We start from the raw sequence: 15,654 nt of genomic DNA, 5'->3' as shown, positions 1-15,654 counted from the left end.
ACTAAAGGGTTAAAGTACACCAGAGTTATATGTCAGCAATTTATTTCAGCCATAAATTCAAAATCTGTAATAAAAAATTGACAATTTTGGGAGGGTTTTTACAACTTTAATGTGACTATTAGAGAGTTATTGGGGCAAAAGAACAATCCAGTTATAACACAAACAAATGAGAGCAGGAGTAGGCAAGAAAATGATCTGGAAGACAACTGTGATAAAGATAAGGATTTAATAGATATATCTACCAAAAAATTCCAGTCCCGTTTCAACCCTTTAGATTTAATGATATTTAATTTTGCTTTGTTTTTTTTTTTTTTTTTTTTTAATTCCTCCTATTCCTGTACCTCCTCACCTAGTGGATTTTCTTCTATTGATGGTGAAGGATGTTCCTTCTGCTTCTCTGTCCTAACTTTCTATTAGTAATACAGTTGAACAACACTCTAATGGGTTATGTTTCTTAATAAATACGTAGTGCAATAAATATAACATTTCAGGAACATGTTGTTTGTTCCTGTATATCTCACTCAGTGTGTTTTAGCATATTCCACCTAGAGTATTGTCCTATTCACCCCTTGTTGCATCTACCCCTGACTTTCACCATACATGCTATCCCCTCATATATCTACCCTCATTCTTTCCTACTTTTATTACACATTTTTCATTAACATTAAACTATTAGGAACTCCACTGTTGCCTCGAAGGTTCCTTGTTTTGGATGATTCTTGATTGTACCACTTATACCCAACTTGAATATGTATTAATATATCTCCTTGTATTGATTCTATGTCTTTTGATATTATTGCAGCCTGACGAAGTATTGTCTAACTCGAAACATTATATTTATGGTGACGCAAATTAAACTATTAAGAGGCATAACCCATTGGCATGTGGACCAACTGTATTAATAATACCTTGACCTTATGGGGAGGTGGTCAGCCCCTCTGTGACCGTGCTCAACTCAAGAACTGAGTGTAGCCTGACCCGATTTTTTGATGTCGTAATTCTCAGGCTTGTATAGAAGTATTTCTTTGTTCTTCCAATTGCCATTTTTAGACCTCACCCAACTTGTGGTCTTCCTAATGACAGTACCATGTCTTCCATTGGACCTCTTCTAAATTTACATTAAATATAGACAAATGCATAGAATATGTGGCAAAATATTTGTCATGCCTAGACATACTATCCTTCAAAGATGGGTCTACAAGGAAGGTTAGGCCTAGCTTCCAGTATTGCCTACAAAATTGCAAAAGTCTTAAAGAATTTTCTTTAAATTTTATTAAATATGTTTTATGTATTATACTATACAAATACTCAGATATGATTAGAATAAGGAAAAAAATTACGGACAGTCTGGGTCATGATAGAAACTCTTATTATGATAACTAGTTGATGTTTTGTCCTCTTTTAAGTCCATTTCCAATGATTTACCACTTATTTCTTGATTCCAGTTAGAATTTAACCTCTCATCGGGAAATTTATCTAAATGAGGATTTATCTTTGCGGTGTCATCTTCACTTCTACCACAATTCCGGAAAAATGTTAAAAGGACAGGCAGGAAAACCAGACCATGCAACATCCCAAATGCAATAACTAGAAACATAATTTTAAAAAATGTTCTGAAGATGTAACACTCAGCTGCAGAAAGGGCAACCACCCCCAAGATGGTGGACACAGCACCCTGTACTATAGGATAGCCAAGAGAATGTAATGCATCAATGACCCGCTCATTTACGTTGGCTTTCTGACTGGAGACATAGGCATAGGTAATGTGAGCAGAAAAGTCTACGGAGAATCCGATGCAGATGACAAGATTGATCATGGAGATGGAATCTAAGTTAACGTTCCAGTAAGTCATAAAACCTGTAACACCTACTATAATAGAGGCTATGGTAAAGGTCACCCATATGGAACACAAGGGATTTGGTATTAGCAGGATTGAGACTACAAGCATGGCGCCTGCAGCAACAGCAACATTCTGTATGGTGTTCTCTATAATAACAGCATATTGGTCAAAATATATAAATGCTGGATGATAGACGAGAACTGGGATCTCACAACTCTTTGCTATATCTCGTACTTGGTTTAACATGTCTCTCTCATCTACTGCTGAAGTAACATTTACCGTCTGGATGAAGAAACGAGACGCCATTATACCTCCTGACTGAATGTCCACATCTTGCATATAGTCCAGTCCACTAAGTAATAGTGACAAATTACCAATAAAGTTACTTTTATCACTAATGTTTAGTTTCATCTGGTTAGCTATCATTCTGTACACATTGAGCCAGGACTCGAAGAAAGATTCACTAACATAGGAGTTATTTAGAAATGACACCAGACACCTGTCAAGTTTACTCTGGACACCTAAATCCCAGTATGAAACCTCTTCAGTCACCACAACCATAACTCTAGGACCATACTCTGAAAAGTATAAATCATCATTGTCATAGAAGGAACGAACATAAGAATTATCAAGGGCTAAATTTCGTAAGTCAATTCCCTCTTGGACCTGAAAACACCCAAATATACTGCCGGCCAGATATCCTCCATATAGAAGTACAACAAAGCATTTGGTCCAGACGTTTGTCAGAAATGGGCCATACTGATTACGAAAAAAACTAGTGATGGGATGGTCGGTCTCTTTACCGGTGACTTGGTTATATCCTCCTCCAACACAACACACGTTATACGAAGAAGAACGATGGTCATCTTTTACTTCTGCCACCTTCGTACATATGAACCAGTGTCTGTTACTTTCTTCTCTTCTACCATTAAGAGCTAAGAAAGCCCCAAAGCAAGTGATGTTATACAGGAAACAGAACAAGATGGCAGTGCCGGTGTATATACAAAACGACTGCACTGACTGGAAAGAGGTCAAAATGCCAATGTAGAAAGCTAGAACATCTGTGAGAGTTGTGATAGTTATGGAGACGGCAGCTTCAGCGTATGTGGCAGCCATTCTGTCTTCAACTTTATCCTTTACCCTAGTTTGTTGCCAGCAGGAGATCATAATGAACATGTCATCGACCCCGACACCTGAAAGTATTTGTGAAAGCTTTTATTATAATATATATGTTTACAGAAAGCATTCTAATTCATTTCTATTGTCACATACACAGTCCAGTCCTATTAATGTGACCAGCGACTACTTTTGACGTCAACGTTAAATAACCAATCACAGAAGGCACGTGTCATCAGCCATCTGGGTACACTCATCATTGTGGAAGGCACGATGGATCAACACAAGTATGCATCTATCCTTGCGGACCATGTTCACCCCTACATGCAAAATGTTTTTCCTCAGGATGATGGCATCTACCAGCAGGACAATGCGATGTGTCATAAAACTCGCAGTGTACATGCGTGGTTGGAGGAGCACCAGGATGAGTTTACCATACTCCCTTGGCCAGCAAATTCCCCGGACATGAACCCAATCAAGAATCTGTGGGACCACCTTGATCGGTTTGTTCACGCCATGGATGCTCAACCACGTAACCTAGCGCAGGTAGCCATCACACTGGAGACGGCATGGCTCAATATCCCAGTGACATCATCACAACATCCCCTCTCTTCCTGCACGTCTCACAGCGGTCCACTCTGCCAAAGGTGGTTATTCTGGATTTTGACAAATGGTCAGATTCCTCAAAGTGAAACTATGAAAGAGGGACGAACCTCTCAAGATTAGTTTAATTTTGGGTTCATCAGGTGGATTAGCCCCAGATTTGTCACTGTCAGGACTCCCAGGAACCTATCTATTAAACTTAGTGTATAATACTGTTAGGGCCCCTAGGAACCTATCTATAAAACATAGTTCATAACACCGTCAGGGCTCCTAGGAACCTATCTATAAAACATAGTGTATAACACTGTCAGGGCTCCTAGGAACATATCTATAAAACATAGTGTAGAACATTGTCAGGGCTCCTAGGAACCTATCTATAAAACATAGTGTAGAACACCGTCAGGGCTCCTAGGAACCTATCTATGAAACATAGTGTAGAAAACCGTCAGGGCTCCTAGGAACCTATCTATAAAACATAGTGTAGAACATTGTCAGGGCTCCTAGGAACCTATCTATAAAACATAGTGTAGAACACCGTCAGGGCTCCTAGGAACCTATCTATAAAACATAGTGTAGAACATTGTTAGGGCTCCTAGGAACCTATCTATAAAACATAGTGTATAACACTGTCAGGGCTCCTAGGAACCTATCTATAAAACATAGTGTAGAACACTGTCAGGGCTCCTAGGAACCTATCTATAAAACATAGTGTATAACACTGTCAGGGCTCCTAGGAACCTATCTATAAAACATAGTGCATAACACTGTCAGGGCTCCTAGGAACCTATCTATAAAACATAGTGCATAACACCGTCAGGGCTCCTAGGAACCTTTCTATAAAACATAGTGTATAACACTGTCAGGGCTCCTAGGAATCTATCTATAAAACATAGTATCAGGGCTCCCTATAAATCCCTGATTATAATTAATAGTCCCCTCTTATCTGCATTTGTCCCCTCTTGTAAATAAAAGTCACCCTTTTAAGTAATAGCCCTTCTTCGTCAATTAAAATCTCCTTTATAACCCCCATTATAAAAAAAGCCCCTCTTTGTAAATAATAGTCTCCTCTTATGAATAATAGTCTTCTCTTATAGATAATAGTCTCTTCTTATAAATATTAGTCTACCTTTATAAATAGTCCATCTTATAAATTATCCTCATTCGAAAATAATAACCTGTATAAATAATAGTCCCATATTATAAATAATACTGTAGTTCCTATTTATGATTAGCCTCTCTTATAAATAACATTTCACGCAGCCTTATAAACACTAGTTCCTCTTTATAAATGGCCTTCCTTATAAATAATAGTCCCTATTATCAGTAATTGCACCGCTTTGACTTTTCAGAAAATAACAAATCTTCTGCTCCCCATACCCCGATCCCACAATAAGTGTAGCAGCCAAAGCTGCTCTCTGCTATTGATCTCTGACCCCCTGTGCATTACTTTCTATGGTAAAGCAGCTCCCTGTTCTGCCATAAGTTTCAACACTATTGGTGTACACAGCACACCAAGACATTTGTAGGGCCCTCAATTCCACTGTGCTAGTTGGTCACTGTTAGTATTGTATTTGTTTTGTATATTTTGTGTACTGTATTTATACCCTAAAACGTAGAACACCATGGAATGAATATAATAATGTACAGCACCATGGAATGAATATAATAATATACAGGACCATGGAATGAATATAATAATGTACATCACCATGGAATGAATATAATAATGTACATCACCATGAAATGAATATAATAATGTACAGCACCATGGAATTAATATAATGTACAGCACCATGGAATTAATATAATAATGTACAGGACCATGGAATGAATATAATAATGTACAGGACCATGGAATGAATATAATAATGTACAGGACCATGGAATGAATATAATAATGTACAGGACCATGGAATTAATATAATGTACAGGACCATGGAATTAATATAATAATGTACAGGACCATGGAACTAATATAATAATGTACAGGACCATGGAATTAATATAATAATGTACAGGACCATGGAATTAATATAATAATGCACAGCATCATGGAATTAATATAATGTACAGGACCATGGAATTAATATAATAATATACAGGACCATGGAATGAATATAATAATGTACAGCATCATGGAATTAATATAATGTACAGGACCATGGAATGAATATAATAATGTACAGGACCATGGAATTAATATAATAATGCACAGCATCATGGAATTAATATAATGTACAGGACCATGGAATGAATATAATAATGTACAGGACCATGGAACTAATATAATAATGTACAGGACCATGGAATTAATATAATAATGTACAGGACCATGGAATTAATATAATAATGCACAGCATCATGGAATTAATATAATGTACAGGACCATGGAATTAATATAATAATGTACAGGACCATGGAATGAATATAATAATGTACAGGACCATGGAATGAATATAATAATGTACAGGACCAAGGAATGAATATGATAATGTACAGCACCATGGAATGAATATAATAATGTACAGGACCATGGAATGAATATAATAATGTACAGGACCATGGAATGAATATAATAATGTACAACACCATGGAATTAATAAAATAATGTACAGCACCATGGAATGAATATAATAATGTACAGGACCATGGGATTAATATAATAATGTACAGGACCATGGGATTAATATAATAATATACAGCATGCTGGAATGAATATAATTATGTTCAGCACCATGGGATTAATATAATAATGTCCAACACCATGGAAACAATGGTTCTTTATGAATAAATAAATGAATACTAAGACATAGAGATATTGCTGCTTTTATACACTAACTTACCTAAAATAAGAAATGGAGCATTTCCAACTGTGATAACAAAAGGCACCCCACATAGCAATAACAGGCCGAAACTAGAGAGGACCGCTAATCCAGAAGAAAGGACTCCAAAAACTGCAACCCAAGATTTGTTCCTCACACAATCTAGTCTAAAAAGAAAACCAAAACGAAATTAGACAAATACACAACAAACATAACAGTAAAGATATAGAAGTGTCCCACTGATCCCACACAGCTTAAACTGTAACTAAACACTCACACAACTTGTGATTTTCTGGCAGTATTAGTGTCATTATTAAAATGTGTAATATACTTGATTAATGAATTTTAGCTCCTTTCTGTGAAATCCTGTACTTCTTTATTTCTTCACTTGTTATCTTTTAGAGATGCCCCTGCTTCTCATTGTGTATGGTGCATGGCCTTGTGTGTAATGCAGAGAAAATTAGGGAGAGAGTCACTTCAATCTCGGGCATTATAACACATGGAGACATGTTTCTGGTGTCTCATATGACAATCATATAACATTGTAGTTCTACCTGTGTTATTTCCGGAGATATCAACAGTTGAAAACGTAGTTAAGGCTGGAAGCGGCTGCAGCTACTTATAAATATCCCAATCTTGTGTTTTCAACTGATGACATCTCTGGAAATAATACAACTAGAACTACAATTTTATATGAAGCGATCACCCTCACTCTTATTTTCTCTGCATTATACACACGCCTGTACATCATAAAACAGCAAACATCAGCATTCCACATACTGTAAAACTACAGCTCCCAGCATACTCCATTCACTACTATTGGAGTTCCAAGAAGAGCAAAGCAAATAGACATGTTGGACTTGTAGCTGCGCAACTACTGGTCCAGTGGATGATGATGATGGACCCATGCCACAATCCTTGGATCACGTGATCGGAAGCAGCTCTCTTTACTATTGTATTACCAGTCAGATCAGGGGAAGAGGGGTCAGAGTGACCCAGGGTCAGAGTAACATGAGTTCAGATCGCTGAACCAGGGGTCATGATGTGGCCAGAAGCCCCGGATCCATTCTCATCCTTCGCTGGACCAGGTAAGTCAATTTATAAATATGATAAATATCATTTTGTATAGTTTACAAAAACGCAAAATCAAATGTAGTTATCACTTTTTTGGATATAAAGGTGAAGACACACAAAACGGCACCAGCCGCACATAAGGTCAGCTGCCACTTTCCTTCCTTGGATTGTTAATCATTCATGAATTATTCCTTGGTCCACCATTAAAGGCAGGTGCCATAAAGAGGGGTACCATGGATACTCCATAAATGATTAACATCTGGGCATGAAGTTACTGGTGACCCTGCATGGTGTTCCCCCGCCACTATATTTTGTGTTTTGAAAACCTTTAGAATAGAATTTTTATGATTACAATTGTCAATTATTATTATTTTTTTAATGTAGAGTGTGAGCCCCACATAGAGCTCACAATGTACATTTTCCCCCTATCAGTATGTCTTTTTGGAATATGGGATGGAAATCCATGTAAACACGGGGAGAACATACAAACTCCTTGCAGATGGTTTTATGCCCTTGGCAGGATTTGAGCACCAGGACTCCAGCGCTGCAAGGCTGCAGTGCTAACCACTGAGCCACCATCTGGCCCCCATCAATTATTAAATTTAACTCTAATGCATCCTATCAGAATCTAGCATATATTGTAAAACTGCTGCATATGCTTAGCTTTTTTCTATGTAATATATTCTGCTCCTTTTTATGCATTATCTTATTTATTGCCATATCTATCTATCTATCTATCTATCTATCTATCTATCTATCTATCTATCTATGATCTATCTATCTATCTATTTATCTATCTATCTATCTATCTATCTATCTATCTATCTATCTATCTATCTATCTATCATCTCCTCTATCTATCTATCTATCTATCTATCTATCTATCTATCTATCTATCTATCTATCTATCTATCTATCTATCTATCTATCTATCTATCTATCATCTCCTCTATCTATCTATCTATCTATCTATCTATCTATCTATCTATCTATCTATCTATCTATCTATCTCCTATCTATCTATCTATCTATCTATCTATCTATCTATCTATCCATCTATCCATTCATCTATTGCTGTCCATCTATATTGGTAGTAAATATGATTATGTAGCAAATGAACTCAAATTAATAGGCACGTTAATAATGGAATATTATTATTGGAATGTTATTAATAATGGAAGTCTTTTGAACAGTAAAAAGTAACTGTTAATGAATTGCAGAATAATTTTGTGTACTACATTTCACGGTTTGTACTGTACGGTTTTACATCTATGACCAGCTGCAGTATAAATGTATAGAATTTCCCATAAAATAGTGGGGAAAAAAAGAAGCTTTAAATTTTTTTTTTTTTTTTTTAAAGTTGTAAATCCCTCCTTTCCCTAGAATACATACATAGTAGAAAATTACTATGAAACACAAACACATTAGGTCTCCCTGTGTCTGACAGTGCCCGGTCTACTGAATATAGGGGATCTGCAGTGCTCCTGTTCCATCAGGAAGGGGTTAATAGGAGCACTGCAGATCCCCTATATTCAGCCAGGCTGAATTCCAAGCAGGGGGGGAGGGGGGGGGGAGAACAGTCCTCAAGCTCAGGGAAGGGGCAGACAGACACCCAAAACACCCCCTCCCCTTCCCCAGCAACTACTGCACCTAAAGACTCCGACCATTTTAATTTTGGAAATTTTCCAGTAGCTGCTGCATTTCCCCCCCTCGGCTTATACTCGAGTCAATAAGTTTTCCCAGTTTTTTGTGGTAAAATTAGGGGTCTCGGCTTATATTCGGGTCGGCTTATACGTATAGTATATACGGTATTTATGCAAATAAAATATAACAAAATTAGAAGTCGTACCTTAGACATGACACAATGGAAAAGAATATGGTAATAAAGTATGTTATGGCAAATAGTGGAATCACAGTTGATGTTATGCCTTCAAATTCTTGTTGCCTTGATAATGATGAGAAGTAAGATACCTAATAAAAAGAAAATAGAAGTTTATTGCGCACTTACATCTAATATAAGATTTCTACTGTGTATTTCTTTCTATTTGAAATAGAGTCAGGCTAAGACCCCACATTGCAGAAACACAGCTTTTTTTTGTTGCAGATTTTGTTGTGTTTTTTTAAGCCAAACCCAGTAGTGGATTGAGGAGAAGGGAAAGGTATAAGAGCGTCCTATATATTTCCCATTCCTTTTGTGGTCATTCTTGGCTCTGGGTCAAAAAAACGCAGCAAACTCTGCAACAAAAAAGCTGCATTTCTGCAAATTATTAAATTTCTTTATTGATAGCATTAACTAAATATTTTAAAAAACATTTGCTGTTTTATTTATAGCATATAATTTCCTTTTTTTATTTAATTTTTTGCTTTCCAATACAAAACAATGTTTGGAAGTCTAAAGTAGACAAATTACGGTAAAGTTCATGAAAATGTTGTATGTGACATCATTTGCAAAGTTTAAAATTAATTTTATAATTAAAAAAAATAATAAAATAATAATAAATTAATAAAATGAAATTAAAATTACATTAATTTAATAAAATAAAATAAATCTTTGGATTACTATAGATCAGGGGTCCTCAAACTGCGGCCCAAGGGCCACATGTGGCCCGCCAAGCACTTCTGTCTGGCCCCGCCGACAACACCGGCAGGCGTGCATTTATAATGAAGTTCCTGGGGAGCTCGGGCCAGGCCATGGAGCGCACTTCACTTTACCTATTGGAGGGCACCGCTCCCGATGTCTGTGCGACCTGCTCTGCCTCCGGCCCACTGTTTAAAAAGTTTGAGGACCCCTGAGATCATACATAAATACAGAAGAAAAAAATAGAACTACAATACTAAATCTGCTAAGTCTTGGTGTATGTGGAGATGTTCTGTAGATGAATCTTTCACTGGAAGCCTTTTTAACAGTAAAAAGTAACTTAAATAATTGTAGAATAATTTTGTGTACTATGGTTCACGGTTTGTACGGTGCGGTTTTACATCTAAATGTAGGAGCACAATAAAAAAAATGATAATATATAAAAAATTAGAGATCGATAACAAGCAAAAAAAAAAAAAAAAGAAGAATCAAAGTGTATGCTGTCTGCTTAAAGATTTTCCTATTTTTTTTTTTTTAAAAAAAATGTTCTGAAAATTAGATTTTCATAGTTATGCTGCTATGTATTAAAATGATGTATAGGGAATGTCTGTTAAATGTACATTGTTACAAATTTTTATTTTTTTTCACCAATTATTACATAGTAGTTTGAAAACTACACAGACCTTAAAATATAGTAATAGTTTAGGGGTTTTTTTCCGCAGATATTATATAAAAGGCTATAATAATACAATGTTAGGCTTACAAGTAAATTACATAATTTTTATGAGTATTGATTATTAATATCAGTATCAATAAATTACATTTTTAAAAGATAGACAGACAGATGATACATAGATAGATAGATAGATAGATAGATAGATAGATAGATAGATAGATGATAGATAGATAGATAGATAGATAGATAGATAAATAGATAGGAGATAGATAGATAGATAGATAGATAGATGATAGATAGATAGATAAATAGATAGATAGGAGATAGATAGATAGATAGATAGATAGATAGGAGATAGATAGATATATATATAATAGAATATAATAAATTGATAGAAAGTATATGGTTTCTATACCTGTATAGTCTTTAGTTGTAACTTGTCTATATTTTCGGAGATGGATTTGATGACGTAGTTGATCCATCGCTGGCTATTGTCTCGGTCCTCATTGTTGTCTTCTCTCAGGTAATACACTAACTTTAATGCTTGGGCTTTCTGCAGCATTGTGCCTGGACCCAATTTCACCCCACCTATGTATGAGCCTAGAAATATTCTATCTTGAAACATTGGGTATGTTATGTGCATTGTCTCTATTAAAGTAACATTATCTTTTACGATTGCTAGGAGAGGATTAGCTGGAATACACTTCATAGACTGGTCATATGCACAGAGTCCCTGAAAACTAAGAGTTGTACCTTGTCCAGGTTCTGTCACTGTGATGTTCTGCACCATCTCATCCAGCTTGATAAGTTCTTCGAAGGTGTTAACATTAATAACATTATCAGATGTGCTTACAGCTAGGAGAGAGACAAAAGTACCTTCTGTGTACAATCGCTGTGCAGAGAACTGCCCTGAGTCATTGGTGGCAAAATGCGTATTTACAAATTCTCGCTCAGTTTTGGCAGGACCTCCAACTGGTGTGAATTGTTCTTCTATGTCATTGGTTTGTCTCTTAGGTAAAAAGTAAAAGCCAGCTCCTAACCCAGCCGATAAAGCAAATGGAATTAGTAGGAACCACCAAGGGTACCGACCGACCAGCTTACCAAGCCGACTAAAGGCAGAAGAGAGAGGTTTCTGGACACAATCCGTCCGACATTGAGCCATTCTTCATACGTAGAAGTAAAGTAACAGCACGGCTTACAGACACCATAATAATAACATAGTAACAGAGTCATTGCCTTAATACGAACGCTAGATAAGTCTCAGTGACGAGACAAGTTTATGACTAGTACATAAACATTAAACCAATATAGCTTCTTGGGAATTCTCATGACATTCGGATGACGAATAATAAGCCTTCTATCTATTTATAGGTTAATTATTACCAATACAGTTATGAGAAAACAAAGTCCACGCTCTCTCTTCTACGGTTTCACATATCATAAAAAAAAAAAATATCTATTCCATAGAAAGTCTTCGATTTAGGTAACCACAAACTCAAGTAAACAACAAACACATCAGATAAGATAAGATAAGATAAGATAATCCTTTAATGGTCCCACATTGGGGAAATTTTCAGCATGTTACAGCAGCATAGTAATACAGACATAGGCACACATATGCTGAGAAGACAAGATATACTAGGAGTCCATAGCAGCTAAGGAACGGAAGAGAAAGAAGGAAGACTTCATGGTCATCGTCATAATCATTAGTCCTCTGTGCGGAGTGATCTTCGCTTGGTTTGATGTAGATTATACAGCCTGGTCGCAGTTGGAAGGAAGGACTTGCGATAGCGCTCCTTCTCACACTTGGGGTGAAGCAGACGGTCACTTAAAGTGCTGCCAAGTCCCATCAAGGTCTCATACATGGGGTCGGATTTGTTCTCCCGCATGGAGGTCACCACAGACAGTATCCTTCTGTCACCCACCACCTGTACTGGGTCCAGGGGGCTCCCCAGGACAGAGTTGGCCCTCCTGATCAGCCTGTCAAGTCTAATTCTGTCCCTGGTTGATATACTGCTCCCCCAGCAGGCCACACCGAAAAAGATGGCTGAATCAACCACAGAGTTGAAGAAGAGTCCCCTGGATTCCGAAGGCCCTCAGCCTTCTGAGCAGGTTGAGTCTGCTGTGGCCCTTTCTGTGCAGCGCCTCCAGGTGATCAGCCCAGTCTAGTTTAATATTGAGGAGCACGCCCAGATACTTATAGGTCCTGACTATCTCAGTACATGTTCCTTGGATCTCCACTGGGTTCGGAGCACCTCTCCGTTTACTAAAGTCCACCACCATCTGCTTGGTCTTCCCAGCATTAATCCTGAGCTGGTTCTGCTGGCACCATTCAACAAAATCCCAGTTTAAGTCTCTGTATTCCCTATCGTCGCCATCAGTGATAAGGCCTACTATAGCAGAGTCATCGGAGTACTTCTGTAAGTAACAGCTGGATGAGTTGTGCCTGAAGTCAGCAGTGTACAGTGTGAAAAGAAATGGGGCAAGAACTGTACCTTGTGGTGCCACCGTACTACAGATCACAGTGTCAGACACATAGTCCTGGGCTCTCACATACTGAGGGCGGTTTGTCAGGTAGTCTAGGATCCAGTTGGACAGGTGATGGTCCACTCCACCAAGGTTCAGCTCAGTAGTCCTGGCTGAATGGTATTGAACGCACTGGAGAAGTCAAAGAACATTATTCTCACAGTGTTCCCGGGTTTCTCTAGGTGAGAAAGAGCTCTATGAAGAAGGTGGTTGATGGCGTCATCTACCTCAATGCCCGGCCGATAGGCAAACTGGAGGGGGTCCAGAGCAGAGCTCACTAGGGGGCGTAGGTGTGTCAGGACCAGTCCCTCTAGGACCTTCATCAGGTGTGAAGTCAGTGCTACAGGTTGGTAGTCATTGTAGCCCATCGGGTTGGGTTTCTTTGGGACTAATAATGACATGATCCCATCATGTCATTATTTATTCAGCAAAACGAAGCCAAAATAGAAAAAAGCCAAATGTGAAAAACTAAATCCACCCCGTGAACATGATGATTTGATGGGTTTCCGTATGACTTTATCCATTTCCCATATCATTCTGGAGGAAGTTTGGCGAACTCATCATTACAATGCTGCCTCAGTTCATTGAGGCTTGTGGGCATTCATATATACATAACTTGGGATTATTGTCCTGCTGTATGACCCAATTTCAGCCAAGCTTAATGCGTTGGATACATGTCCTCGAAACTGATTGTAGATTACTTTGGTATACAGAGGAGATCATGGTTGATTCAATATCTGCAAGATGCCCAGGTCCTTTTGCTGTAAAACAAGCCCAAGACATTGCTGGTGCATTGCCACCATTGCATTTGACAATTGGTAAAGGAAGATGAGTATGACTGTCTTTTTCCTTATTACACCTCCCCTGGGCCGCCATCTATTATAGTCTCGGGTCTGAATAGTATATAGTATAATAGTGTCACTTTCACATTGACATAACTTTAGCTTTGTTTTACTTAGCTAGAAATTAGATAGATAGGTTTCTAGGAGCTCTGACAGTGTTCTGCACTATGTGTCTCGTCAAGTTAAGCAATGTCATCATTTTCCCCACTTTTTTCTAACTCATCATGGCAATAAGATTCTCGAGATTTCCCCCTAATGCCTCTAAAAGCATGACTACCACAAGTACCCTAATCCCTGCCATTCACTGCCTCAATGACCATTGACAGGCATAACCTTCACCTTTGTATCCACCACAGTAAAAAAGGCTGATTATTCACATTCAACTCCTCAAGAAAAGGAAGACTTGGACTAGAAGAAATATGAACATGGCTGTGTGGGTCATGGAGCCTGAGCACTGGTCCAACAGCATCCTCAAATTCAACAAGAGCTGAGGATTTGGGTTCACTCTAGAAGATGGTACAAATGAATGGATTGTTAAGTAGCTGTACCAACTGGACTGGTTCCCCAAGCTCCATTCTGGTGAGGAATTGCTATGATGGGGGCTATTTGGCTGCAAGTGTAAATTGCCTTCCAGGTGGGATTCCACCCTGAGAACTGGGAGGACTTCTTCTGTGAACAAGCAGTCTCACAAGCTTATTACTACTTTTGAGGGATCTAAGTTTGGTCCATGCCTTTCAGCATGTGGAGCATGCCCACTGCAACCACATCCCTAGAAGCACCCGGTGAGTAGCATTTGGGCTTCCCTGCAGGGGCTTCTGCCATCACCATCATCTGTAGGACACAACCTACCCATTATTCCTTCCATAAGTTGATCCTACATTAAAGGGGTTGTCCAGGCTAAAATTTTATTTTTTAATTAGGCCGAGGGAGGTGAAAAAAGAAAATATAAAACATACTCACCTGTCCAAGTTGCTCCAGTGCCTCCCAGCACAGTCCGGTCATGCTCCAGCTGAAGTCCCCACCATACCTAAGGAAGGCCCCAGGGATATCACTACTTTCCAACCAGTGGCCTAAGAGGTCATGTGCAGTGGCGGATCCAGGGTTTGCGGGGCCCTGGGCAATTGACTTTCGCAGCGCGCATCAGCAAATTAGGCCCCACCCACTTTTATGTTGACTCCGCCCCTTCTCATTCATTTTTCATGTGATTCCACACAGTATAATCCTCCTACAGTCACCTGTAAATTATATGTCCCCCCTCCATCTCTCCCCATTTTCATATACACCCTTCATCTACCCCTAGTTTCATGTCCCCCCCCTCTATCTCTGTCCCCAGTTTCATGCCATTCTCCCCCTTTATCTGCCCACAGTTTCATGTCCCCCCCCCGTCTCTGCCCCAGTGTCATGCCGTTCTCCCCCCTTCATCTGCCCCAATGTCATGCCATTCTCCCCCCCCCTCATCTGCCCCAGTGTCATGCCATTCTCCCCCCCTTCATCTGCCCCAGTGTCATGCCATCCCCCCCTTCATCTGCCCCAGTATCATGCCATTCTCCCCCCTTCATCTGCCTCAGTGTCATGCC

The 15,654-nt window shown here is 38.6% G+C and overlaps 1 protein-coding gene across 1 annotated transcript; it reads right to left on the bottom strand.

The window, feature by feature from the left end:
- Positions 1 to 1,257: 1,257 nt before the first annotated feature.
- LOC142199927 (patched domain-containing protein 3-like) lies at positions 1,258 to 11,871 on the bottom strand. Its single transcript, XM_075269858.1, has 4 exons — positions 11,125 to 11,871; positions 9,305 to 9,426; positions 6,403 to 6,548; positions 1,258 to 3,033 (listed from the first exon to the last, which is right to left on the bottom strand). Exons 1-4 carry the CDS (start codon positions 11,869 to 11,871, stop codon positions 1,337 to 1,339), a joined length of 2,712 nt encoding a protein of 903 aa, XP_075125959.1. The 3' UTR covers positions 1,258 to 1,336.
- Between the last annotated feature and the right edge of the window lie 3,783 nt (positions 11,872 to 15,654).

Source organism: Leptodactylus fuscus, chromosome 4 (assembly GCF_031893055.1).
Source record: "Leptodactylus fuscus isolate aLepFus1 chromosome 4, aLepFus1.hap2, whole genome shotgun sequence".
Taxonomy (NCBI): Eukaryota; Metazoa; Chordata; class Amphibia; order Anura; family Leptodactylidae; genus Leptodactylus; species Leptodactylus fuscus.
Note: the sequence above shows the minus strand (reverse complement) of the source record. Positions and strands in the feature narration are given on the sequence as shown.